This window comes from Mustela putorius, unplaced genomic scaffold, assembly GCF_011764305.1.
Source record: "Mustela putorius furo isolate JIRA1106 unplaced genomic scaffold, ASM1176430v1.1 tig00000460_pilon_pilon_pilon, whole genome shotgun sequence".
NCBI lineage: Eukaryota > Metazoa > Chordata > Mammalia > Carnivora > Mustelidae > Mustela > Mustela putorius.
In genome coordinates, this window is record NW_025421389.1 from 17,194,979 (window position 1) to 17,222,060 (window position 27,082).

General features: G+C 43.2%; 1 protein-coding gene across 1 annotated transcript; it reads right to left on the reverse strand.

Annotated features, from left to right (window-relative positions):
* On the reverse strand, positions 1-27,050 carry CRTAM (cytotoxic and regulatory T cell molecule). The gene is made up of 10 exons (XM_004750089.3): positions 26,948-27,050; positions 19,604-19,750; positions 16,632-16,784; positions 14,427-14,570; positions 13,323-13,484; positions 9,880-9,960; positions 7,415-7,498; positions 5,265-5,411; positions 3,584-3,670; positions 1-1,820 (listed from the first exon to the last, which is right to left on the reverse strand). The coding sequence occupies exons 1-10, from the start codon at positions 26,991-26,993 to the stop codon at positions 1,690-1,692; spliced, it is 1,182 nt and encodes a 393-aa protein (XP_004750146.1). The 5' UTR covers positions 26,994-27,050; the 3' UTR covers positions 1-1,689.
* Positions 27,051-27,082: the final 32 nt, after the last annotated feature.

The following is a 27,082-nucleotide window of genomic DNA, read 5'->3' on the forward strand; positions in this document are numbered from 1 at the left end:
TTACAGTACTGAACATATATTTATTGAAAAAACAATCCACCTGCAGGGAGGCTGGGCCAGGACAGAGGTGGTGGCAGTGATGGCCTGGCCCCTGGATGGTGGTGTTTTGCAGCCTGGTGGGCCGTGGGCCGTGGGCAGTGGCAACAACCTGGGGGTACAGGACAGCTGTCCCCCTCTGCCTGCAGGGGCAACATTGCCCATGGTGATGGGCAGCTGTGACCACATCTGAGCCCGCCAGCCTCCTGATGGTGACGGGGTTAGGGTGCTGCATGGGGAGGGGTTCGTGCCCTACCTGGGAGGCCACCCTAGCACCAGCAGGGAACCCAACTCATGGAGGACTTGAAGGGGAGGGATCCAGGGTTTCAGGGGGCTGCTGAGGGCCTCTGTGGGTCATCCGGGGTACTCTCAGGGCAGAAGGTGTGACCTTTACACCGGTTGCCTTCAATTTGGAGACTGGGACAGGCCGTTGTGAAGAATACCCTGTGGTGTTTGCTGTCAATTCTTAAAAGCAAAAACTGTGTATAAGTGGACTCAGCAGTTCAAACCCAAGTTGTTCAAGGGTCAAGTATATGCACACTTTGTGATACATCCCCTAGCTCTGACTATTAAGATGACTTGAGGCCAGTGATACCCCAAAAGCAATGCACACACATAGCTCCTGGGTTTTGGCTTCTAAATGTCATTTTCCACTAAAAGGAACCAGGGATCCTTGGAGAAATGGCTCATTACAGGGCTGGGGCAGGAAGAGGAGCCTGGGATATTTTGTACCAGAAAGGAAGAAAGTGCTCAAAGATTAAGGATAAGAAGGACACAAAAGCCTGTTTCTGCCATTTGATCACCCCATTAGCGAGAGATTAGTAACAGATTATAACCCAATGAGTGAGCTGACACAGTAACAGATTGTAACTCATTGAATAACAGGAAACTGTGAGTCCATACAGATAGAAATAAAGGAGTAACTTGGAAGTTTGATGAGGAACAGGAGATCTGCATGTTTTTAAAGCATCTCTGCACAAAATACCAGCTTATAAAGGAGGAAAGAGGAACTTCGCAGTGGGGAAGACTGGCAGACAGCCCCTTAATCAAGGGATCAAAGTGAACATCAGTGAAGGGGAAAATAAAACCCAAAGGGGTAGCCAAAACATCAGTTCTGTGACAGTCCCGTCAGAGTTTTGTAACCTGAATCTAACCCTGAAGAAACGATCAGACAAAGGCCAACTGTGTGAGAGTTGACAAAATCACTAGGTTGCAATCTTCAAGGCTATCCCAATGTCCTGAATGTGCAGGAAAGACTGAGGAACAGTTCCAAACTGAAATAGACTAAAATTAAATGTGTGATTCTCAACCAGGCCTCCTCCTCCCTTCAGGGTAGGATGTTCCCTGATCTCCAAGGCTTTGGAGAATGTTCCTGCTCTGAAGTAGTGTCAGGCGTAATGGTTCTTCTGTTTTCTTTCTCTTCTTTTCTTTTCTTCTCTTTTCTCTTTTTTAAACTATGAAGCTTTTGTGTCCATGGTCCAGTCCTCATTTCGCGGCTCTCACCCCAGAAGCAGATCTCTATAGGAAGACACTGTCTTGCATCACACTCAAAGTCTATTTTTCATGTGACAGTAATTATGCACCTTCCCATAGGCTGCTCCACTGTGATGATGCGGTCGCCCCCCAAAATCATATTTTCTATTGCAGGGAGCACTACACAATGGTCTCTGGTATATGAGTGGGCTCTTCTTTCAATTTTGAATTTTGTGCATTTTCCTTCCTCTTTGTTTTTGCTTCTGAGTACAACTGTGTGATGTAGTTCATGTAGCTCTTAGAGTGGAAACCTGAAAGAAAAACATGTCAAAGATGACCATTTCTTTTGAACAATACTGCACCCATTTTTGAGACACTTAGCACGTGGCATTTTTGGGTTCATAGGCTAATGGCTTAAAAAATCAAATCTGAAATTCATGCATATCATAAATGGCCTGAACACATTGTTACAGGCTGATTTTTTTTAATCTTCTTACATAAATATACTAATAAACCTGAAATAAAATATATAGACATTTCTGCTATAAAAAATCTGGGGGAAAAAACCCCCCTACATTGTATTTAGCAAATTTCATACTAAAATTAGCAGGACTTATGGGAAACATAGGGTTGGGGCAGACTACTCAGAGCCCAGGTAACTCTATACACAGAGGCAGGAGACAGCTCCAGAGGATGTCTTTTAAGTGAGTAAAAACAGGGAAGTTGAGATGCTGGGCTGGAGGGAGCTCAGGGAAGGGGGCCGGAAGTGCAGGTTGGGGCCCAGCCCAGGAGGAAGTACCACCTCCCACAGTCCGTGGCCAGCCCCTGGGGATGGACCTTCCTGGGAAGGGAAGCTTGAGCAAAGGTAGCCCTTTTCAACTTTCTTAAAAGTTGAGATGCAAAGGCTTTTTCTGCCTTTTCAGCAGCTGAGCGAAGGGCTTTTCTTTTCCTTCTAAAAGTTACCGTTCTATACTCACTGTTTTGGTTCCCCTGGCTTAAGAAAACTGGCAGAAGAAACAATCCAACTAACACATCATACTGACAAAATTCTCCTACTCGCCATTTGAGGACAAGAACACTGATGTTCTAGAAACATGTGCAATGCAACAGACCCTCTGCGCCTCGCACACACTTCCCACTTTCCCCTCCCCGCCCCAGTTCTCACGATCTGCCCTCTGTTCCCCTGTTCCAGCTAATACGGTGATTCTTTCCATTTCACACCTTACTAAGTCAAAACAAAAAAAAAGGGCAGAGGTGTTGCGATGGGCCAGCTTCCTATAAAAACCTCAGTGAAACCAGTAGAAACTCGCAGCCAAGCTCTTCTGCACAGCTCGCACCTCTCAGTGGGTGGTGTAAGTTCCTTTGCAGTGGAGGAACCAAAATGGCTGAAGGAAAGGTAGAAGGTTCTTGCTTTCCTGTAGTACCAGCTGCGCTCTACTAGATCTTTGTCAAGAATGCACACATACACGCGTGTGTACACACGTGTGCACACACAGTCTCCTTTAGAAACCCTTCCCTTCACTTTCTTTACATACTTCGCTTGGGAAACTACCATGGAGTGATTTAAAAGACCCAAAACATGTCTGTTTGACTCAGTTAAGCCTTGTGTTCACTTAGTCAACACAAATGTATCAAACCTTCCATTTGCTTCAGGCCCTGTGTGAGAATCTGGGGACATAACATAGATAAAACCCCGCTACTCACCACCTGAGGACGACTGTGGTAGCTAAAACAATACATCAGAAATGACCAGATGGTATGGGGTGTGGAAAATGCTGGATGGTTAAGATGTATGAAAGATACCCAGAACACAAGAGGGACATATACGCCCAAGATGTGCCTTTGTCTGACAACGAGAACTCAGGGGTAGCTTCCCACAGGGGCATGTCTGAAGCCATAGGAACTTAAGGGTCGCTAGTTCTTATTTTTGGGAGATACACTTATGTTCTACAAGATGATTTAGGCTGATGGACTTTCTAGTGCTAAAATCAGACTTTGATTTTTGCCCTCCTCCTTAAAGGCAACAAATTAATGAACCTCATTTTTCAAATCGGAGGTCATGTTGTTGACTTACCTTGGCACTTTTTCTCTTGGGATGATGTTTCTTCATTATTTGACCTTGATCTGTAACTTTCTAGAGTGTGTTCTGAGATTTCGTTTTCTGCAAGAAAAGAAAATGAGGTTATTAATTTCGGGTGCCCCAGACATCCCTTATATGTACAAATGTACGGTTGAATAGCATGATCCCTCTGTCTACACAGCAGTGGACTCCCCACTCCCCCTCCCATGCCTCATGTCCTCATTCGTTCTGAGAATTGTTTTTGTTTTGTGCTCTGATTCCTACAGGCACTGCGCTAGGCTGTGTAAGAGTTCCAGAAATCAGATGACCACAGATTAGAATCAAATATTGTTCTTTGGGATGGAACCATTCCAGTGGCCCTTAAAGAGCTTATGGGGCCAACACATTAATGGGGGATTTTGAAACAATACTGTGGCATTTGCCTATTGTGTAGGTATAGCTGAAAAGCCAGACACTGTTTCTAGGTCTATTTATGATGAAATTTAGTCCAGTTGAATATGTGGGGAGAATGACATCAAACTAGGAGAAGTTGTATTTTGAACAGGACGAGAGCCATTCAAAGGGGTAGTATTTTGCCTTGGGACCTACTGAGTTCTCTGCTACTGGAGGTATTGGAGTCATTTGTGGCTAAGGCAACAATGTTGGCAACTAGAATGCAAACCACACGTGTAATTCTAAGTTTTCTAGTGGCCATGCTCCAAGGGCAAAAAGAAGCAGGTGAAATTAATTTAATAATATATTTCATTTACCTAGTAGATCCAATATATTATTATTAGATGCACTGTATTCGTGTGTGTGTGTGTGTGTGTGTTGAGCTTTCGAAGTTGGGTGTGTATTTTATCCTTTCAGCCCCTCTCAAAAGCGACTGGCCACATTTCAAGGGTTCAGGAGCCACATTGTGGCCACTGCACGGACCAGCATAAGTCTGAATAATCACTTAGAATTAGGAGGGGATTTAATCCTGGTCCACACAGAAGGAATGCATTGAGTAGACGATTATTCTGGATAACTTCTAAGGTCCCTTCCAGCTCTGGTATGTGTTGAATCTATGCATTTTAATAGGGTACCTTCCATGCTACGTAAATTATCTATCTATCTATCTATCTATCTATCTATATAGATATATACATATGGTGTCTGATGATAACTTCTTAATCGGAAAGCTTGGGAAACGTTACTCACATAGTATGGTTGACGGAGGCTGAATACATTCTTGCAAAGTTAGAACAGAATCAGCACAGTCTATATTCCCCCTTCGACTGGCCACCCCTAGAATGTGAACTCCTTGTGGGGCGGGGGTGGGGGGGACCTGGTCTCTCCTGTTGACAGACATATCACCCTCGTGCCTGGCACACTAGAGGGGCTCAGTGAATGCTTTCTGAATGAGTGAATGAGTTTTCTACTGGGGATCCTTTGGTGACTAGAAGCTTTTATAACTTAATGTCAATTCCGGGAGCGACTCTGAAATCTCTGGGTTACACACTCTTTGGTTACAGCCCCTGGAGATTCACATCCTGTATTTACTGCAAAACCAGCCAGTGCTTATTTGAACGACAGCATGTATCAAACAGGCTGTGCGGCACCGGACAGAAAAGCTTTAGTTGCCAGAATGTCCTCTGTCCTTGCCCCATGTCGCAGCGCCCCCGAGTGCCTCGTTGGGTCCTCTGCCTCTCACCTCTCTTCCACACCACGTGCGCTTTCCGGAGCTTCATTATGAAAAGCTGGACAATGATGAAGAGTATGAAGATGAGGAAGGACACAAGGGTGAGCAGCAGGATGCCGTTTTTCCTCCGCATCACCCCCACGTACTGAAGACTGGCTTCTATACGGGAAACAAAAGGAATTTAGACAGTTCAAGGTTGGTTGGTTTTTGTCACTGCAGGATTTGCATGATTCTTTCAAAGTGTAGCGTCAGCTGAAGGCGACTCGGGTAAAAAGACAGAGCTTTACCCTGAAGGGAAAGAGATTCGTATTATTTATTCTCTGAAAACAGGGCAACAGGTGCACAAACAAAGCAATTCTGTGAGATGACTTGAAAAATGCTCTTAAGTTATATAGATTTCAAAGCTGTGATGTTTCGTTTCTGGAGAAAATACGCAAGAATATTGACTTAGATTATAATCAGGGGACTTAAATGAGCTATAAGGAATGATTTCTTAGCAAGGTGTGGTTAAGCACAGGAGAGGTTGTTAAGGAGTGTGGAAAACTATGCAAATAAAACAAAATCCGTGAATGTTGGCTAGGTTAAATGTCGTCCTACATGAAGGGCTTTGGACATAAATTAGGTGAGGTCTTTAAGATCTTTCTAAACCTCACTTTCTGATTCTATGGGCTCTAGTTTTTCCCAGATGTCCTGACCCCCTCTCAGCCAACAAGTAGTTAAGGAGGACTAGCTAGTGTCGAACATCGTGTTTGGGCCTCCAAAAGGCATGGTTCCTGTGCTTTTGGGGTAGTTCTCTCTCTATGGAAACAAATACATGAATCAACAGATGTCAGAAATCTGCCAAATTCTAGATCCCTAGATCAAATTCTAGATCAATGGCATCATGGGCTCAGGGATTCAGAGGCTGGAGTGGTCCCTGAGTTAGTCAGGAAAGTTCTCAGTGAAGATCTTGGCCTTGAAAGAAGGGTAAGGAGAAGCAAGATGAACCCCTTTCTTTCTTCAGGGGCAGTTCAGGTCATCGAGGGCAGGACAGTCAAAAAGGGATGATATTGTCAGAGAAAAATGTGTGTTCTTGTTGGGGTCTAAGAGACAAGACTGTAGAAACAGAGGATGGAGGCCGTTTGGTGGAGGCATTGAGGCTCCTGCTCTGTGTGGTAGATCGGGGAGCCACAGATGTTTTCTGAACAGAAGTGTGAAGAATGCAATGGGGTGTTTTGAACATAGTCCTAAAAATGGACCACAAGAGGAGAAACTGAAGTCCTAGAACTTTGTACAGGAGCTGATGAGGGTCTGGACCAACGGTGGCAGTGATGGTCCACAAGATTCTGGAAGAAGAGACTCAAAAGTCCTTGGAGATGGACTGATTTTCTATGTGTTTGTGTGTACACACATCCATAGGAATGGAGGATGACCTCAAGGTTTGGGGACTCTGTGATCATCTGGATGAGGTGATTTTGTGGGAAAAGGTGCTGTTTGGTTTTTGGTGATGTTAAATTCGAGGAGATGGCAGAAAATCCAGCAACAGGGATGTAGAAGGTGAAATGAAACAGGGATTACTTCTCAGGAGGATGTTCTGGAAGTATAAATATGGAGCTTTCCTGCCTGGTGGCAACAGGAACAACCTTGGGAATGGGTAAATTCATTGAGAATTAAGGGAAGGGGCACCTGGGTGGCTCAGTGGGTTAAGCGTCTGCCTTTGGCTCAGGTCATGATCTCAGGGTCCTGGGATCGAGCCCCGCATCGGGCTCTCTGCTTAGCAGCAAGTCTGCTTCCCCCCTCTCTGCCTGCCTCTCTGCTTACTTGTGATCTCTCTCTCTCTCTCTCTCTCTGTCAAATAAATAAATAGAATCTTTAAAAAAAAAAAAAGAATTAAGGGAAAAAATCAAGGATAGAGAAGTCAAGTCAGAAGTGTATCCACATAAAAGAAGCCAGAGGAGGAAGGGAAGTTCTCTGACGGATATGTAGAAGGAGTGGTTAGCAAAAAGTCACAGACCCAGGCAGAGTACGTCAAGGAAGCCAGGGCGGCAACTACGTTAAGGAACAAGGGATTGATTTACCAATAGAAAGGTCAAGAAAATGGGGACTGAAAAAGGCCATTGGATTTACTGATGAAGAGGTTAAAATGTCAAGTGTTTATTCTAAATGCTGTGGGGGATGCTTACCAGTGGCCAAGGCACGGTCTTCAGCGGGTTGTTCTTTCTCTTCCTTGTCACTCTCTGTTATACTGGAATCTTCCATTACTGCAACTAAGTCGGAAGAAATTAAGACATGAAATATACATGTAACGGTATATGAATAGTGTGTATATTTACACAGCCATCCCGAAGCAGCTTTGGAAACCAAATTAAGTTGTTCTTCTTAAAAAACCAAAACCAAACAAAAACAACAAGAAGACCATTTTTGAACTACTGACGTCTTCCAGAAATAGTTGCAAATGGCTCATTTCGCCTCAATGTTAGTTAACTGCACGCCAGCTCTAGGCTCAACCCCAAACACAGCACTCTGTGGGTTCCTCACCACAGCTCTGAACAGAGACTTAGAGAAGCTAAGTACATTGTCTGACATCACGGAGCTAGTGAGTGATGGAGCCAACACTGAAATTCAGAACGCAAAATGTAAACCACTGTTTTACACCTGCTTCCTGAATCAGGCCTCTTAGTGAGAAGGGCTTCAGAATAGCACAAGAGCAACACCGGGATGCTGAAGATTGGGACCCCAAGCCTTGTGGCAAGAAAACATAACAGCCTGGGAAACAATGATTTCTATATTGAAAAATAGGCTCTCTTGTCCTTCAAACCTCTGCTTGCCCCCCCCCCCCCCCGTTTAGAACGGGCATGTACTGTGATGCTTTTGCTACGCGAGAGAAGCCATAAAAACCAAAGACCGAGTTTTCTGGTTTTGTTGCTCATCCTGCCCGTTCCTGCCCGCCACCCCCCTGCCTTTTAGCCCATTGCACAGCGCCACTGTGTGGATCCCGCGGGGAATGAAACCACCCGTTCGGCTGGAAATGGGTGTGATTAACAGTAATAAAATCGTAGAAATTGAAAGCTGAAAGGAAATTTAGAAACCATATTAAATCATATGTTCTATATCAGAAAGCAGAGCAGAAAATTGGGTTGTTTAGCGGCACTGTCAGCCAATTTGAAGACAAGTAGATTCTAAACACGTTTACAAATATTGAATTATTAAAGCAAGTGAGATGGTGGCTCCACTTCAGACCATTTTCAATCTCCATTGCCCTTCAAAACACAGGCTGGTACATATTGTTTGTGTCAGTGTTTAAAAGCCCCGAACATTTACTTTTAAATATTATTCCAGGTAAAAAATGTTTAAAAATGCAATCTAATACTCAGAACTATGGACTTGATAATGATAGGAAAGCACTTATTCCACTCAAGGAAATTCCTACAGACGGACTGTTTGAAACAAAAAGAGGACATATAGGAGTTTATGCCCTTTTTGGATGAGGCTCTCTTGCTCAAAACCCTATAACAAATGAAGGTATTCATACGTGTGTTTATTCATTTATACGGCATTTTCTGAGTACCTGCTAGTGCCAGATACTACGCCAAGTAAGATACAAAGATAAATATATGACCATTGCCCAGAGCTAACCATCCAGTGGGTTCACTGTCTAAAAAACTAGGATTATAATCCAGGCTTCATAAATTCTGCCTTGAGAGCTCAATCCTGTCATCCAAAATCTGTCTGAGTTCTTGACAACCGAGCAACTGGGGTGCTTTCAAAGGCGAGCTTGTTATTCTGTGGTCCTAAGTCCCACATCTCCACATCCTGCTTCTTTGCCCTTTGCTGAAACCAAGTCTTTATTTTGTGTTTGCTGTGCTTTGGATGAGAAAACAAAGAAACGAGTCTCTCCATAAATGAATTCAACCTTGCCCTTTACCGTAGAGGAAATTCAAATATCACAGTTTTGTCTGTGTGTGTGTGTGTGTGTGTGTGTGTGTGTGTGTGTGTAGCAAGCAAACCAGCACTGAACTTACAAGGCATTAGTTACCCCAAAGCCCATCCCACTAAGGGAACTCTGCTGGTGTTCTCTGCCTCTCCAGGAAACCACTAAGCTAGAGCCAGTGCAGGGTATCCTGCATTGCCTTATTAAAAGTTAAAATCAGGGCACCTGGGTGGCTCAGTGGGTTAACTTGCCTTTGGCTCAGGTCATGATCTCAGGGTCCTAGGATCGAGACCTGCCTCAGGCTCTCTGCTCAGCAGGGAGCTTGCTTCCTCCCCAACGTGCCCCCACCCCCCGCCTGCTTCTCTGCCTATTTGTGATCTATCTCTCTCTCTGTCAAAAAAAAAATCTGAAAAAGTTAAAATCAGGGTCGCCTGGCTGGCTCAGTCAGTTAAGCATCCACCTCTCAATTTTGGCTCAGGTCACCATCTCGGGGACCTGGGATGGAGCTCTGAGTCAGGCTCCACGGTGGGCATGGAGCCTGCTTGAGACCCAACTACCTCTCCTCCTGCCCTTCCCCCTCCACCTCTTTCTCTCCCTCTCTTATGAAAAAAAAAAAAAAAGTTAAAATTAAAAAAAAAATTTTAGAAATGAGAATTGGAAAAATGGCTCTTTCCAAGGAGGATTTTTTTTTTTTAATTTTAACAGGTTGACACTTACCAGTACTAGTGGGCTGCTGAGGGTCCTGTGAGGACGGGGAGCTTTTCTCCGGGGCATCTGAAGCCGGCTCGTGATCGGTAACTAGGAAAGGGGAAAAACAGAAATCTGCAACTACAGAGAGCAGTCTCACCCACATGGTGCTTGGGACAATAGGTTGGGGAATGGACACGGCTGCTACGTGCCTGGGAGGTTCTGCGGAGACCTCAGCACTACGTGCCCTGCAGCTCTTGCTCTGGTGTTTGATTCCATCCTGCTGCTAGCCCATCTGCTAGCCTGCCTGGCTGAGAAGTACGGCATGGGGGGCCCACAGCGCTGTGTTTCACAGGAGTATGCTAAGGTGGTTTGCTGTTTCTGTCTCCATCTACCTGTTAGTCCTTCTGTCTGTCTGCCCAGTCCCCTAGCTCCCTCCTTATTTATTTGTTAGGTGGTCTTGGAGTCAGTCACAGACTGGGTTGAATTGTGATGTTGTTAACTTGCTTGCTGCCAAGTAAAATTTTTTTTTATTTAAGATTTTATTTATTTATTTGACAGAGATCACAAGTAGGCAGAGAGGCAGGTGTGTGTATGTGGGGAAGCAGGCTCCTGCTGAGCAGAGAGCCTGATGCAGGGCTTGATCCCAGGACCCTGAGATCATGACCTGAGCTGAAGGCAGAAGCTTAACCCACTGAGTCACCCAGGTGCCCCAAACTTAATCGTTTTCTATTAAACCCAATACTAAAGAGATTTCAGAATGCAAAACAGTGCAATTTTTCTAACATTTTGGTGTTGCAAAAATAACAGTTATTTTTCCACAAAAAGATGCCATTTCTGTTATACATAGTGGATTATTTTATAAATAAATATTTAAACTATTTTTTCAATTTTAATTTCTAGTATGTAAATATTGACAGATACAATTCACATAACTAAAAATTCCTTGGGGTCCTCAGCTATTTGCAGGAGTGCAGAGGGATCCCCACATCTCTGAGTTTGAGAACTGTTGCTCAAGTTTGTTTGTCTGTTTGTTTTTTAATCCCACCTCCAGTTAATAATAGGAAATTAAGATTCCTCATTTGGAATACTAAACAATGAAGTAAATCATTTGGAAGAGGGTCTGATCCATTCCTGCTCTGTTCTCTAAGCATCACACTTCCACAAGCATCGAAGTGTTGATTTTTCAACGGCAGACACTGCTCACGTCCCTGGATACGATGCTTGCCCAATCTTCATTTTCCCAGGTCCTACCACACAGAGTATGGGCATGAAATGGGCCAGAATCCTTACTTGGAAATGTGTTTTAAAGCACCCTCAGCTAACCAAACTTTTTAAGCTCATTGGATGAACAAAATGTGTGTAGTATCTGTATGTCAACATAGTTGCTTGCTGAAGGGTGAAAAGCCATAAACACATGGAACTGGCCAAGAGATGGTGTTGGAGCTGCTCTCTGAAGACTCAGTGGAGATCAGGCTGTGGGTGCTAAATAATCCACAGTTAGATCAGAAACAAAAGTCAAGTCTTATCCTGTTATTATTATCCTATTATTATTATTATTATTATCCTATTATTTTCCTGTTTTTTTTTAAGAAAAAAATGTTTTATTTTTAAAGATTTTATTTATCAGAGAGAGAGAGTGAGCACAGGCACACAGAGGCAGAGGGAGAAGCAGGCTCCCTGCCGAGCAAGGAGCCCGATGCGGGACTCGATCCTAGGACGCTGGAATCATGACCTGAGCCAAAGGCAGCTGCTTAACCAACTGAGCCACCCAGGCGTCCCTATTATTTTCCTGTTATTATTATTATTATCCTATTATTATGAGAAGCATTTTATGACTATGATTTTGAGTCCTTTGGAAGTATGGCCATAATGGAGAAGAAACTGATTTCCCCTCTGGAGTAATTTTTGTAGATGGCCTGAATTGTAGCTGAAAAGTAAAAATACATACTTTTTCAATATCACTGATTCTTTTGTTGAAGAATCTGAATGTTGGGGCTCCCGGGTGGCTCAGTCGGTTGAGCATCCAACTCTTGGTTTCAGCTTGGGTTATGGTTTCAGGGTCATGAGATCAAGCCCTGCACTGGAATGCTCAGTGGGGAATCTGTTTGAGATTCTCTCTCTCTCTCAAATAAATAAATAAATAAATCTTAAAAATAAAAGACTCTGAGGATCTTTCAGAAGCACCCCTCCCGCCATGAGCTATGCTCCACTGATAGCAGAGGCTGGACTGGAGGGGGACGAGTCATGAAGAGGCAGGACTGTGCGTCAGATTACGTCAGCAAGCCCAGTCTGTGGGGCCCCAGTCTTCTGGAGGCAGCTTCCTCAAGACTTGCTACTTTTGGTTTGATGAGAAAGTGACTGGTGGAAAGCACTTGGTAGTGAGGGGGGAGCCGTTAGCCACAGCAGCAACCCCCACAGGGCTGCAGGGTGCTTTTCCCATGACAGCATGCTTCTTAACCAGTGCCTTGCCTTTCTCAACAAACATATCCTCACCCAGCCACTCCCTCCTTTGCTAGTGTGAGTGAATCCTTGCACTTGAGGAATTCTTTGTACTTTGAGAAGTACCTTATAAAATAACGAAGGTCAGAGTCTTATTCATTACAGATGTGTGATTCATGGTACTTCTTATTAGATACTTCTTGGCTCAGGAAGTTCGCTAGCGGCGCCTGGGTGCCTCAGCTCGCTAAGCGTCCGACTCTTGATTTCAACTGCAGTCATAATCTGAGGGTCATGGGATCGAGTCCTGCCTCAGGCTCTGAGCTGGGCGTAAAGCCTGCTTGAGAGTCTCTCTACCTTTCCACTGCTCCCTCACGCGCTCTCCCCACCCCTCCTCTCCCTCAAAAAAAGGTTTTCTGGAGCTTTAAAATTATTTTTTGTTTTTGATGAAGGAATCAGAGAACACATTCTGAAATGCCTCTTTACATTAACTATTTAATGTTTTATTAATATTTATTCTGCCCAGAATATTAACACAGTTAAACTAAAACCTGCAGAAAAGTTATAACAAAATAAATCTAAAGAGGAATCATGGCTTAATTTGACTGTGTGAGTGTTTTACATTAACATAAAATAATACGGGCAAGTTTAGATTTATTTCAGTGGCTGTTATCTCCTTTTGGGTTGACTACAAAGATAAAGTATGTCTCAGATGACCTCCCTGAAAACGTGAGTGCAATAAAACTATGTAGGGCCAAGTCAGGCCGGCTGTCATTATCAAAATGCAAGCATGACATCATTTGCATATGGCGCCCTGAGAGACTTTCCGCACAACTGGGGTCCCGGATGTTGGAACAGGTGCTCTAGGATGCTCAGCTGGAGAAATTTCCATCATTAAAGGGATTTGCTGTTAAGGAGAGCTTTGTGGACAGTGATCTCACTCTGAAGGACTCTTCTCATTCCATTTAATTTCATTTAATAGTGTAATATTAAGGTAAATTAAATGATTAAAGACAATCATTCATTCTTCTTACCCAAGTCTTCAAATCGGAAAGGTGCTACCAGTTTTCCTCCTTGTAGGCCTTTGTGTCGGATCACACAGTCCACTGTTGAGTTTCTGCTGTATCTGTGGACTCTGAGGATGCTGCTGCTGTTACATTTCTTCCTATCAGTTTCAAATTCATGGTGGGTCTCACCTATGGAGCAAATGAAAGGGGTGTAGGAGGTTGTGGCTACTTAATACCATTGGGTGAGTTTGGTTCTCTTAAAGACCAATGGCCTTGACATCTTGGCAAACCCGTTAGACTTCTAAGTCATTCTAGATTCGCCCAGCTGCCTTGTGCACGCTTGGCCCCAGTCCCAGAGGGAAGCAGGTGAAGGACAGTGGTTAGGTTTCTATTAACCTTCACTACCGGAAAATAAAATCCAAAGCTTACGGTGATGGCACAGGCCAGCCTAATGTCATCAAACACAAAGACCCAAGACCTTACTCAAGGTGAATCAATCAGGCAAATGAAAGGAGAGGTCTTGTAATGATGTAGAATTGGCATTGGACGGAATCTCTCTCTGGGTGTATAAAGTCCAATGTAACACATTACGATGTAAAGAAACTCTAACCAGTTCCCAAACAGTTCCCAGACCATTAGTTATCCTTCTGTCAACTGAACCCTGCTTTAATCTAACCAAAGTTTAGATTCTTTAGTACCATAATATTTTTGCGGAGGGCATGACATCGTAACGCACTTTTTCAGGAGGATCTTACCTGTTCCAATATACAAGCCGTATGTTAAATGTATTTTCGAACTTTTGTCTGCTAGAATTTCATGCCAAGATAATAACTATATCATACTTATATACGAAATTCTGTTGAGTTTTAAGAAACCATAATATCCCATTTCAGGTGCCCACTTTATTTTAAGTATGAACATCTAATCCTATTATTTGTGATAGGTTTTCGAGATGAAGGCACGGTATCGATAGGTTATAAAGATAATTCTGTCCAGAGAAATCAGAAGGATTGTTGAAAGCTATTTTGCCGCTGCTGACACCACCAGAGGGTGCCAGAGGATTTAAAAATTCCTTGGAAATAGCCGTAGGAAGGAAAACAAAGGAGGCGAGAGAACATTGTTCTTACTTACCATCGAGTTCTATGTCATTCCCTATAATCCAGGTTATCTGCGGAGGCGGCTTGCTTCTCACGGTGGAGCATTTAAGAGTAACGTGTTCTTTTCCGTCTTGCGTTCTGATAACTGAAGCTTCCAGGGTTGGTATGGACGGTGTTGCTGGAAGAGAATTAATTTTTCTGCGTTCACTGATCTGGTCTGCGTATCCCAGTAAAGCACGGAGTCTAATAGTCTATAGAGATCATGGTCGTGTATGGTCTACATAATGGACATTTTTTTTTTACTTGATCCTTCCCAGAATACAGTTAAAGGGCTTTTATGTACTTGTAAACCTTCCTTGGCTCTGGTCCATATTGCTTGTCACCCAGTGTGTGATTAGTCCGTGGAAATTCCCAGTGTTACAACAGTAATTTTTACATTTGCTATTTGACTGTGTTTGGGAGAACACTAGTCTAGTTACATTGGTTACCAGTTATCGTAAGAACCCTTGTGTGTCCCTCCATATCTTGGTGGGTCAGTTTCCTTGTCTATGTCACGAAGGAATTGGTTTATGAGTTGGTCGGTTCAGTTCTAGACCGGCATGAGTGAGTGAGTTCTATCCCCTCCTAATATTAAAGATGCATTTCTCTTATCAAGGGCCCATTTGTCCTTTTTTTCATACTCCTGTCTTGGAAATAGAGTTGGCCCTTGAACAATGTGAGGATCAGGCGCACTGACACTTCTCCTGACCACCACACAGTTGAAAATCCATGCATAACTTTGACTCCCCCGAAACTCAACCAAGAGTCTACTGTTGATGGGAAGCCTTAGTGATAATATAGTTGATGAACACCTGTTTTCTATGTTTTATGTATTCTACACTCTGTTCTTCCTAGAAAGTCATCTAGAGAAAAGAAAATATTAAGAAAATCATAAGGAAGAGAAAACACCTTTATAGTACTGGGCGGTATTTATTTTAAAAATTTGCATATAAGGGAACCTGCACAATTCAAACCCATGCGGTTCAAGGGTCAAAGTGTACTTTTTGGGTAGGCTACCTTCTTCCTCTTTCCCATGCACCTTCACATTTTGGTCCAGAGCTGCACCCCAGCACGTTGATTGGCTCATTTATCTGCCATTGAGACATTGCAAACTCAGCTGCATGTAGATACTAGATGTGTTAGGTGTGGGCTGTCCACATAAGGAAAAGATAAAGCCCTTTGAGGAGCTGACAGTCTGGTGATAGACTCAGTCCCTAAGCTGTTAGTTAAAAGATCATGCGGTAAGTGTAGTGACAGAGGTATGCGGGGACGGGGAGAGGAGCCCAGAAGGGCACACAGGCAGCGTGAGCCAGAGTGCTCTGGGTGCTGGCCAGTAAGGTGGGCTGGGTCCCACTGGGTCTCAACCCGCCTCAGGAGCCTTCCCAGACACTTTGTTACTGTGCCTTTGCTTTATGGCAGGCACCGTGCTACATTAATTCAACAGAAGAAGCCCAAGACATTCACTTGTCATTTGTGGAATTATGTCACTTAGAGATCAATATAAAGTGACGTGTATAATTGATCTGAATTAGAGATCAATAAAAAGTGATGTATATAATTGATCTGTTCCGTCACAAAAAGCAGAAAAGTAAAGACAGTAAGGCTTCCACTGAACACAGTGGACCGTCCAGAGAACGGAGCAAGCCCTGGGCAATCAGGAGACCCATGCTTCCTGTCCACACCTCCCAAACCCATTCCCCACTAGAAGAGAGGACCTGGTTTTGGCAGAGGATGTGAGCCAGCTGTCCAGTACAATTACATCTGAATTCATTGTATCTTAGCTTATGCTGTCGTTAGCTTCTACTTTATTTACAGGCTTCTCTGCCTGACTTGACCTGTGTGTCAATTCTTTTGTAGGCAGGGGCTATGCCCGATTCCTCTTTGATCCCCTGGAGCTTAGCACGGTGCCTGGTGCATAGTAGCAGCTTATCAAGTATTAATTCTCCTTTCTCTTAGTTCCTTGGACAAGAAACTGCATTGATGCCAAAAGACAAATTTCACAAAGTCACATTTTCATCTGGGGCTCGTGAGTCAAAATGCTCCTTTCTGTTTTCCTTTTGACAAAAGATGGTAGAGGTGCCCAAGAAAATGCTTTGCTCTAGGCAATATTACTAACTAGAATGTGAAGTTTAAGAATGATCTGTCCTGTCCTAAGTCTGTCGCTGGTGTTGTGCTGGGTTGCCGGCCCTCAGGCACTTACCTAACACGATCACTTTTACTTCCTTTGTTCTCACGGAGTTGCTGTAATGTAAACACTTGTACACGCCTTCATCTCGCTGGGTGACATTCAGCACGCTGACGGAAAGCTGATTGGTGGAGTGATGAAGAAGCTGGTATTTGGGATTTTTTAAAGCTGGACAAGAGAGAAAAAGAGCTGTTAGGAAGAAAGCGATCAGAAGAATACAGTCTCTCAGTGGGTTGATTATTCACAGGAATGGCTTTTGAATTTCACACTTTGGCGGAACAAATGTCACATCTCCGATTGAGCTGCCTTCCAAATTCTAGTGTTCCCAGTTGGATGCCTCTCAGAAGCTCGACATTCATTTAGGAAATGAAATATGTTGATACCGGGATCTGCGAAACAAACCATTTGCTTTATTTGTGCATGGAGGAAATTAACACTGTGCTGGTGAAGGGTTCGGGTTGAGGGGTGATTAATTTTTTTTTCATTTTTTTGGTACATTATGAAAAATTAGATTTACCTCTTAGATTGATTTCATTTTTTGTACATTATGAAAAACGAGATTCACCCCATTAGAGTCACCTCCTTGAAATCTAATTGATTTGAGGTTGTCCTGTCACAATGGGTGTAAAGAATGGAAAATTAACGCATGACTATCCATTTCTCCATTTGGGTGCTTTTTATTTTTAAAGATTTTGGTTATAAGTTAATCTCCACACATGATGTAGAACTTGAACTCATAACCCCAAGATCAAGAGTTGCATGCTCTGGGTGGCTCAGTGGGTTAAAGCCTCTGCCTTCGGCTCAGGCCATGATCTCAGGGTCCTGGGATCGAGTCCCGCATCGGACTCTCTGCTCAGCAGGGAGCCTGCCTCCTCCTCCTCTCTCTCTCTCTCTCTGCCTGCCTCTCTGCCTACTTGTGATTTCTCTCTGTCAAATAAATAAATAAAATCTTAAAAAAAAAAAAAGTTGCATGTTCTACCTACTGAGCCAGCCAGGTGCTCCTTTTATTTTTAATTTTTTAGAAATTTATTATTATTTGAAGTTTCCTAAAGATTTTGGCAAGTGTTTGGGTTTGTTGTTGTTGTTGTTGTTTTTTGATTCTGTGTTGACCTGGGATTTCTATCTTAGGTCGTAGGTCCCTTAGCAAATCGGAGGCTCCTGAAATAAGTGGTTTTTGCCTCCCTCTGTCTCTCTCTCTTTGGATTTGTAACATGAACAAGCGTAACATAGTTAAACCTTGAATGGCTGACCAAGGAAGGTTGTTTCTCATCTGAAAGAATGGTTGTGTGTCCTGGGACACTGGCATTATCTGAGCTAGATTTCAGGCATTTTCAAGCTGACCACTATTGATTTTTGAGTCCTTAATTCTTCGTTGTGGGGCTATCTTGTACACTATGTTTAGCAGCAATCCTCTCTACTCATTAGATGCTAGGACCGCCCCCTCCCCCGCTCCTTTTTCCCCAGTTATAACAACACAAACTCTCTCCAGACATTGCTATATGTCGCCTGGAAGGCAAGAATGACCCTTGCTTGAGCATCACTGAGTTCAACCAAGGTTCTCTTGTTGTAGGAATTTGAGAGTGCCCATCTTCTCCCAGATTACTAAAACCCAAACCAAACCAAGAGAAAACAATATTTAACAGGAATGATCTCTACTCAAACTGTTTCTCTCAGAACTTTCAACAATTAACATCTACTTTCTTTACTGGATTCTACTATTAATAGTTAATTTTGCTTGAAATATATGGTAAGTTTACATCGAACATAAAGATATTTAATAATGTTTCATAGCATGGGACACCTAGGTGGCTCAGTTGGTTGAGCTTCTGACTCTTGCTTTCTGCTCAGGTTGTGATCTCAGGGTCCTGGGATCGAGCCCCATGCTGGGCTCCACGCTCAGTGCAGAGTCTGCTTGAGATTTCCTCCCTCTCTCTCTGTCTCTCCTGCTTATGCACCTGCCCTCCCTCCCTCTCTCTCTCTCTAAAATAAATAAATCTTTAAAAAACTGTTTCATAGCATATCAAGTTTTTTAGAGGCTCTGCTTTTACAAGATAGAATGAAATTTGCTGTTTTGGAGACTTTTCCAAATATTTGGCCATTCAGAATATTACATGGAGGTATACAATGGTCTCATTAGGAAGAGGAGGGGTTAGTAAAATCCTGGCCAAAGAAAGGAACTAAATAGACTTTTAAGAATCCCTTTCCTTAAGAACAAAACAAAACCATTGTGACTGTGTGGGGTGATGGATGTTAATTAGACCCCCTGTGGCAATTAATTTGCAGTATATACATAATATTAGATCATTGTATGCCTCATACTAATGCGGTGCTATGTGTTTATTATATGTCAATAAAATTGGCAGTGTTGGGGGTGGGGGATTCCCTTTCCACCTCAGGCATCTGGGACTCAACGTGTGTCTGTGAAAACAGGAATGGCTGCCCTCCCTTCCAAGGTAGTGTGCCCTGTCTGTTCCTCAGTGGCTCCGTGATCTTGGTTTTGTGTTGAGACCAACAGGAGAAAAGGAGGTATCTGAAAGGGAGCTTTGTGATGGGGCTTTGAATGGCTCAGATGGGAAGTGAGGCAGCTGGCTCCAGACGTGGGGCGACGGCGTGAGCTGCGGGAGGACAAAAGGCCTCAAGTCTGTCTGCGGCCTGTCATTGGTGCTGTTGGCAGGTTCATCGCTGCTGAGAGGAAAAGGGTGATGTGGGGGTGACGTGGGGGTGAGGTGTGGGCATGGAAATGTGCTTTGTAACTTGAGCCCCCTTTACCAACCATTCTGGTGGGGTTTCCCTTTCAGACTTCCTGTCAGAAAAAGCAGCCGTGTGTAAAGTAGTAGGTCTCTGGGTGTGATCCCCACGTAACAGCAGGGGAGGCCAAGCCCACCGTTTGGGTGACTCATGCTGGTTTCTATCCCACCAACTTGTCTGTCTGGAAAATCCCACAGGTTGAGGTCTGGTGGCAATTTTTCTTTTTTTCTTCCACTTACCAGGATGCTCATTTAAAAAAATGGTGAACCCTGAGGGGGCCAGCCACTGCAGGGAGGTGGTCTTCCCCTGAGAAACAACACACTTCAGAATGAGCGTCTGGCCTTCCTCCACGGTGACTGTTTCTGTGTGGTTAGTCAGAAAGGCTTCTGCAGAGGAAGAGAATTGGGGACAGTCAGGCTGGCATAGGCCAAGACACACTCCCGAGCTGAGGCAGGGACTTATTCTCAACACAACCTCATTCATTCATTTAGTCATTTATTATGTACTTTTTTTTTGAGAGAGAGAGACTCAGGGGGAGAGGGGCAGAAGCAGAGGGAGAGGGAGAGAGAATCTTAAGCAGTGGACCCCAACATAGGGCTCGATCTCTCGACCCTGAGATCATGACCTGAGCCAAAATCAAGGGTCAGATGCCTAACCAAATGAGCCACCCAAGTGCCCCTCATTACACACCTCTTAGAGAAACAAAACCTAAATCAATACAAAGGAGCAAGCATTGTACGTAGGGGCACTAAGATGCTTCCTGAAGGAGGTCTGAATGAAGGGGTGCGATTTTGATAGGAAAGAAGGAAAGTGTTAAACAGTATCTATTAGGCACTTGCTCTCTCCTATGCCAGGAACTCTGCCAGGCCACATTCACCTGTATTTAATTTAACTTTTGAACTAACCCTATAAAGAAAGAATGATGTTGCTGGTTCTCTAGATGAGGAAATAGAGGCTGAAGGTCACACAGGTTGGGGTCTGTACCCACGTCTGTGGGCTTCAGAGTCCATGGTCATGTAACTAGGTCAGATTGTCCAAATGTGGAGACCCCTGAAACACCTGTTTCTGGCCTCAACCTTGAAACAAGTGACTTGTGGCTTTAAGTACAAGTTAGGTGTCTAGGATTCCAAGTGGTTTTCATGCAAAAGAGCTTCTGCACCAGAGCAAGGATGTTCTAAGATCTCTTCCAGTTCGGTTGTCCACAGTAACACTTTCTCCAGGCAAACATGAGCATCTAATTTCCCCCAGTCACAACCCCCAGAGAATGATAAACAGTGGGTTGTTAGCAGCTGCAAATACAATCTCCCAAAAAGGAAATGGATAAAAAAAAATAAAATAAATGGGCTTTATTGCTGATTTGGCACTTTTATTGCCATCTGCTATTTCTTCAAGTCTTAAGTTTAAAAAAACCTCCCCCCACCGAGGACTAGACAATTCTTATCAATGAAAGTACGAAGCACTTCTATAAACAGAAGAATGCTGTGGGGTTATAAATTATGAATAGCAAATATAACGAGTTTCACTGTATCATCTCAAACCTTAAAAAGAGAGAGAGAGAGAGAGAGAAACAAGGAGTTTATTTCCTTGTGATAAATTTTAAGTATTAGGAGAAGTGCTTTGGACTTTTTAGTTTGTTCCATTTCTAGGTCATTAATTTCAATCTAGTCTCTGGCAATAATAACCCAGAACTGTTGTACTGTATTCTTATTGACTTTCACGGGAAAAAAGTTTGCTGGAGTTCTGATGGAAAAATACCCAAATCATCAGCCAATACTAATGAACAATGAAGAGTCCATAAAAAGATACTGTGTTTTCATAAGAGCATTGAAGCATAAGCCCAGAATTCTGCTTGGGTTGGGTCATTTGGAAGTATTTTCATCTATAAAATCAACCCGTAACTGAGTAGTAAAGATAATATTAGTAGAGATGCTTTGAAGTGACAATGGAATTTCTTCTAAGGTTAAGGAGTTTCCGAGCCAAGAAATCGAATCTAGAACTATCTACCTTCCATTACTTCCATAATCATTCCCATCTTGATTCTTGCTTTTTACTTTCTCGTTCTTGTGTGTTATCCTGCTTCCCACAGATTGAAGTTTCTAGAGGGCAGAGACTATTTTCTATTTCTCTAAAATTCATTCCTTACAGAAAGTATCACAGTGTGAGCTTGAAAAGTAATGGTTTAGTGCCAGCTCTCATGATGGCAGCATAAAGCAGGTGATGGACAGGCATCTTTGGTCTCCTGTTGTTAATAAGAATACTGAGAGACAGGAGGGAAGTTACTATGTTGAATCAATGACAGAATAAAGACCACTGTCAAAGCAACATGCCCTAATTTCATCCCTCAGGCCAGAAGTTGATACTAAAAAGTTTTGTCCGTGTCCTTACCTTTGGCAAAGCCATTGTCTAGACAGGAAGCCCGCATCTGGGGAAAGGGGAGTGTCGGGATTTATCTGTGGACGGTTTATGAATAAATGTCTTCCATTTTAAAGATGCCTTCTTCTTGGGATGTGTGCTTTTGAATTAAATTGTTATTTGATTCTTATAGGGTTTAAAAAATTGTAATGACATATAGGGTGGCTTTTTAGCAGAAGCTAAAGAATCGTTATCTCCTGGGGCACCTGGGTTGCTCAGTGGGTTAAAGCCTCTGCCTTTGGCTCAGGTCATGATCTTAGGGTCCTGGGATCGAGCCCCGCATCAGGCTCTCTGCTCAGTGGGGAACCTGCTTCCCTTCCTCTCTCTGCCTGCTTCTCTGCCTACTTGTGATCTCTGTCTGTCAAATTAAAAAAAAAAAAAAAAAGAATCTTATCTCCTAAGATCAGCGTTTGCCTCTGTTGTTGGGAACTGAGTCCCAGGCTACTGAGCACAGCTACAAAAGCCTGGGTTTCGCGTGGAAAGGGCTGTGTTCGAGGCATAGAGTGATTGCTGTATCCTCTACTCTGTTCCAAGCCTTGCCTTTAGCTTTACAGGCTGGTATTTCTTTCAGTTAGCATGTAGACCCCTTGTTTGATTGAGAGACAGGAAATCATTGTAGAAAGGAAGAATAGCCCCGGAGAGAAGCCACAGACAGGATGCTTCAGCTGTGAGTGCTCCCAGATACCGTTCAGTGTGTTGAGCTCTGCTGAACATTGGGAGAAGATTCCTGTACCTGTGTTTGATGGTACGTCTTCCAAGGGGGAAGTTCTCCAGGATTCTCTCATTGCTGTTGCAAATTAAACCGGAGCTCCTTTTTTATAGATATATTTTTTGCATCTAAGTTTGGAGTCCAACTTTCACCTTCTTTGTCAGAGGGAGGGTGTGGGTTACCTTCTTTGCTCACCACTTCCTCCCCTGCAGGCTCTAAAAACATATCCCTATGCACCCCTCAACTTTCCCGTGTAGCTCCTGAGTGCGGTGTGCCTACTTCCTAGGCTCCCCGGCTGGGCTTCAGAGCTCCAGTCTGTCTCCGTGGCTCCTCCAAGGCCAAGCGTGCAAAGCAGGGCAGGGATTAGCCGTGGAGTTTCTCCTGGGAGGTCCCCCCTTACTGCTGGTGGATCTTGTTTACTGAATGGGTTACGGACTTCTGACTAGTTTCATCCATCCATGCGAGGCCATGTGTTCTGAGGCTGCTGGTTGACTCTGGGGTTCATGGATTGTGACCGGTTTATAGATGAAGTAGAACCTGTGACCTTCATGATCTCCACGCCCAACCTCATGGCAGTGGCTTCACCCCAGAGCATGTGTGACCGACCCTCAGTCAAAAGGGCAAGCAGCAGTCCCAACCACCCGCCAAAGCATACATAGATGAAACCTGGGCAGTTCTTACGATTTCCTTGTTTTCCCCCAGATTTTCAGGGTCCCAGTGTCTGATCTCTCCTCTACTAGAGGTTATCATGGTAGACTGAAGAAAGAGTAAAATGTTCCTTTTTTTTCCCCCCATACCTTACTATCCCAGTGATTGCATCCAATAAATTAAAAGCTCCAGAACAAAGCGAGTCTATCCTGCAGGGACCCCAAACTTGTCAGATCCCATCAGAACGCATCATCTCTAGTGTCCCCCTAGGCTCCACACACAGCTGGCACAGAGAGACCACCCACTCTATTCCTCTGTTTGCTTGTATCTAATGTGGTTACCAGCCGCGGCTAGGTCCAGGCTCAAGAAGACACTTGGCCTTTGTCCATGCTGTTCTATTGAGCTGGATACCTTTTTTTTTTTTTTTAAGAGGGGGAGGGGCAGAGGGAGAAGGAGAGCGAGACAGAATCTTAAGCAGGCTACATGCCCAGTGAGGAGCCCAAAGTGGGGCCTGATGCTGGGCTCGATACAGAGCTCCATCTCCCAACCCTGAGATCATGACCTGAGCTGAAATCGAGAGTCAGATACTTAACTGACTGAGCCACCCAGGCACCACTGCCAGGATAGCTTTCTTATCGCCTCTAGGACTCAATTCAAATTATACCACTGCCTAACCAGTCTTTAGCCTTCTTCTTCCCCACAATGACCTCCCCTCTCCTCCAGCTCCCTGAAGGGACTTCTATTATAGCACTTAGCCCAGTGCTTTACATTTGGTTACAAGTATCTCAGTGTGGAGATTGCAAACTTCTCATAGAGAAGTGTTTGGCATTCATTCATTTTTACAGTCCCAGGACTTCACACAAAGTAAGTTTTATTTTATTTAATTTTTTCAATTTTTTTTCAAATAAGATTTAAGTATTGGGTGCCTCGATGTCTCAGTCAGTTGGGTGTCTGCCTTCGACTGAGATCATGATCGCAGGGTCCTGGGATCGAGCCCCGCATCAGGTTCCCTGCTCAGCGGTGGTAGGTTTCTCCCTCTCCCTTCCCCCCACTTGTCTTGTTTTCTTTTTTTCATGCTCTCTCTCTCAAATAAAATCTTAAAAAAAAAATTTTTAAAGTATTAGTTGAATTAATGGCTAAAATGCGGACATTTATATATCCAGTAATAAACAATGTAACAGCTCTGTTATTGTTATGTTGCATAAGAAAGACTTGAACTAAGTTGAAATCAGGATGATTGTCTCAAATCAGAGCCCTATTTACATGACTATTATGAGGTAGTAGACAAATGCTTCCATTTAGATCATTATAAAAAAGGATTGTTGTTGTTATTATTATTGTTTAGATAGACTCAACAGAGAAAATTAAAAGGGTGAAGATGAATCTGGCTTTGTCAAAATTATTTCCAGTATGGCTTTCAAGAAGGCATCTCGGAATGTCAACAAACATGGGACTTTTTCATGGTTAAAAACAGAAAACATGGACAAAAGGATTATCAACAGAACCTTAAATTTACAACTCTTTTTTGTTTCCTGCATCCTACCCTGCCCTAAAGACCAGGATAGAAGGTTCAAACTGGTGGGTTTTCATCATCCACAATATAGCTGAATTGGATTAATTTTGAAAAATTGTTCATTCTTACTGTATTTTACCCATCCTAGAGGCTATTTATGTGGATAGTGACCTTGAAAAGAGATTACGGAATTTTTTTGTCCATAGTTCTTGGCAGCCTTAGAAGTTGCATGGTAGAAGATACAGTGATCTTCCCATGATTCATAGCTAAAAACAGCTGACAGCAATAGTGTTGCCAAAATTGATTCGCTGCCTTTTTGCTAACAAGAAAGCAATATGGTCAGCTCCCTCCTCTTTGGGACTCTGACAGGCCCAAGCAAGTTTAGGTCAGAGGGGACAATGTGTGCCCAATGCCACTGAGCCTCGAGGCCTTCTGGGTATGTTTACGGTTTGGGATTTTCAGTAGCATATCTTCCAAATTGTATAAATCAGTGGCTTTCAGACTTTTGATCTACATTAAGAAACACTTTCTATCCCAACCTTGTAGAAAGACACACACACACACACACACACACAGTAAATCCTTCATGAGATAATTCTTATTTATATGCTGTGCAGGCTGATTTACTAGCTGTGAAAATGTGGGTGGGCTATCTAACTTCTTTTAAACTCCATTTTCTCATGTAAATTGGGGTAGGGATATTAATACCTCAGTATCTGTGCTAGGATGAAATGTAATTAATATAAAATGCCTACCCCTTACATGGTACAATATATTTATTGTATAAATATATTCTCCTCCCTTTATAAATAGTATTTGAATAATTTATATTTTAAAAGAGTTGTTTTAGGTTTTGCCTTAAGACATGATTATTATTGTTTTTCTTTAAAACTTTTTTTGGAGATATTTTTAGGAGGCAACAACTTGAATCCTCAAAAAGTGAAAGTCAGTTAAGGGCTTTAAACTTTGGAAGAATTGAGAACATTCTAATTTTGGCTCTCTAAATGTACTTTTCCTGAATGTATGAGCTGCACTTTAAGCCACTTATTGAAGAAACTAATATTATTTATTACCAAATACTGAATTCATAGGAAGTGCCTCAGAGTATAAGAATGAAAGAAGAAAGCACTTAATCTAAGTGTATAAAATAGGAAATTGAAATACTACATAAAATAGGAAATCTAGTTTTTTAAAACGGGATCATTCAGCTGCAGTTGTATGGCAAATGTAGATTTAGGATTGGTGCAGTCCCTGAAAGCTAACTGTAATTCAGCTCAATATTTGGAAACACACACAGGCAGCAAGCAATACATTTTGGCATAGCTTCTTTTGTAAGAATTGGGTACAAGTTGCAATCAGAGATTTAGAGACTTCTATACCTTGCCCCCTCTTTTGAGCAGGAATAATTTGGCCTCTGCTAAAGAGGTAACAGCGTCTCTAATTTTCATCATGCTACATTCAAATTCAGGAAGCATCAAAAGTCAGATTTGAAAATGCTAATCCAATGTAAAGTATCACCGACTCAAAAACTAAGCAGGCATTTTCCATGGGGCTCATTATTATCTCTGAGCTAATGAAAAGTTGTAGAGCACTTCGTCATCCTCAAAGTGCTTTCCCATTTTGAAATTTGATCCCTTTAAAAATCCAGGGAGCTTGGTCGTCAAACATAATTAATCATCTCTCCATGTTAAGATGCAGACATTGAGTTTTTAGAGAACTTGAATTACCTGGCTGAGGCTTATACAATAAAGAAGCTTTTAAAATCCCACTGTGGGGCGCCTGGGTGGCTCAGTGGGTTAAGCCTCTGCCTTTGGCTCAGGTCATGATCCCAGGGTCCTGGGATTGAGCCCCGCTTCGGGCACCCCGCTCAGCAGGGAGCCTGCTTCCCTTCCGTTCTCTCTGCCTGCTCTCTGCCTACTTGTGATCTCTGTCAAATAAATAAATAAAATCTTAAAAAAAAAAAAATCCCACTGTGATGCTCGTCCACCTTGCATACACTTAAGAGACAGCCTAATAAGCTTGTAACATTTTTGCCGTACCATAGATGCCACAGAGACACAGGTTACAGTGATTCTTTCTATACTTACTAGTATTGAATACTAATAGAACCATTGAACAAGAGATTAAATAAAGCAGGAGCATCCCTCCATGTGTGATTGAGGTGTAGCTTAGAAAGTAATCACATACACACCTGGGTTCTCCTCCGCCGTGGGTCCTCTGTGAATGCAACTGACTGACAGGTAGATTTGGTACAATACCAGGTCAGCTGAGTCTCATAAGAAACGAGCCCCAAGTCCTTACCTTGTAAGGGGAACCAGGCCAGCAAGCTGCAAAATCTCCACCACATGTTGTACCGAGCTGTTGTCACACTTTGTCAACTTCCTCTAGATTCTGAAATAAAGGGAGCAGAGTGGTTTCTTTTGAAGGGGGAGAGGC

Coding starts and splice junctions, on each gene's coding strand:
- CRTAM (XM_004750089.3), bottom strand. CDS start 26,993: ATGTGGTGGAGATTTTGCAGCTTGCTGGCCTGGTTCCCCTTACAAG. Junction 13,485..14,426: donor GAATGACATAGAACTCGATG/GTAAGTAAGAAC, acceptor TTTGCTCCATAG/GTGAGACCCACCATGAATTT. Junction 7,499..9,879: donor TCAGCAGCCCACTAGTACTG/GTAAGTGTCAAC, acceptor CTTCCGACTTAG/TTGCAGTAATGGAAGATTCC.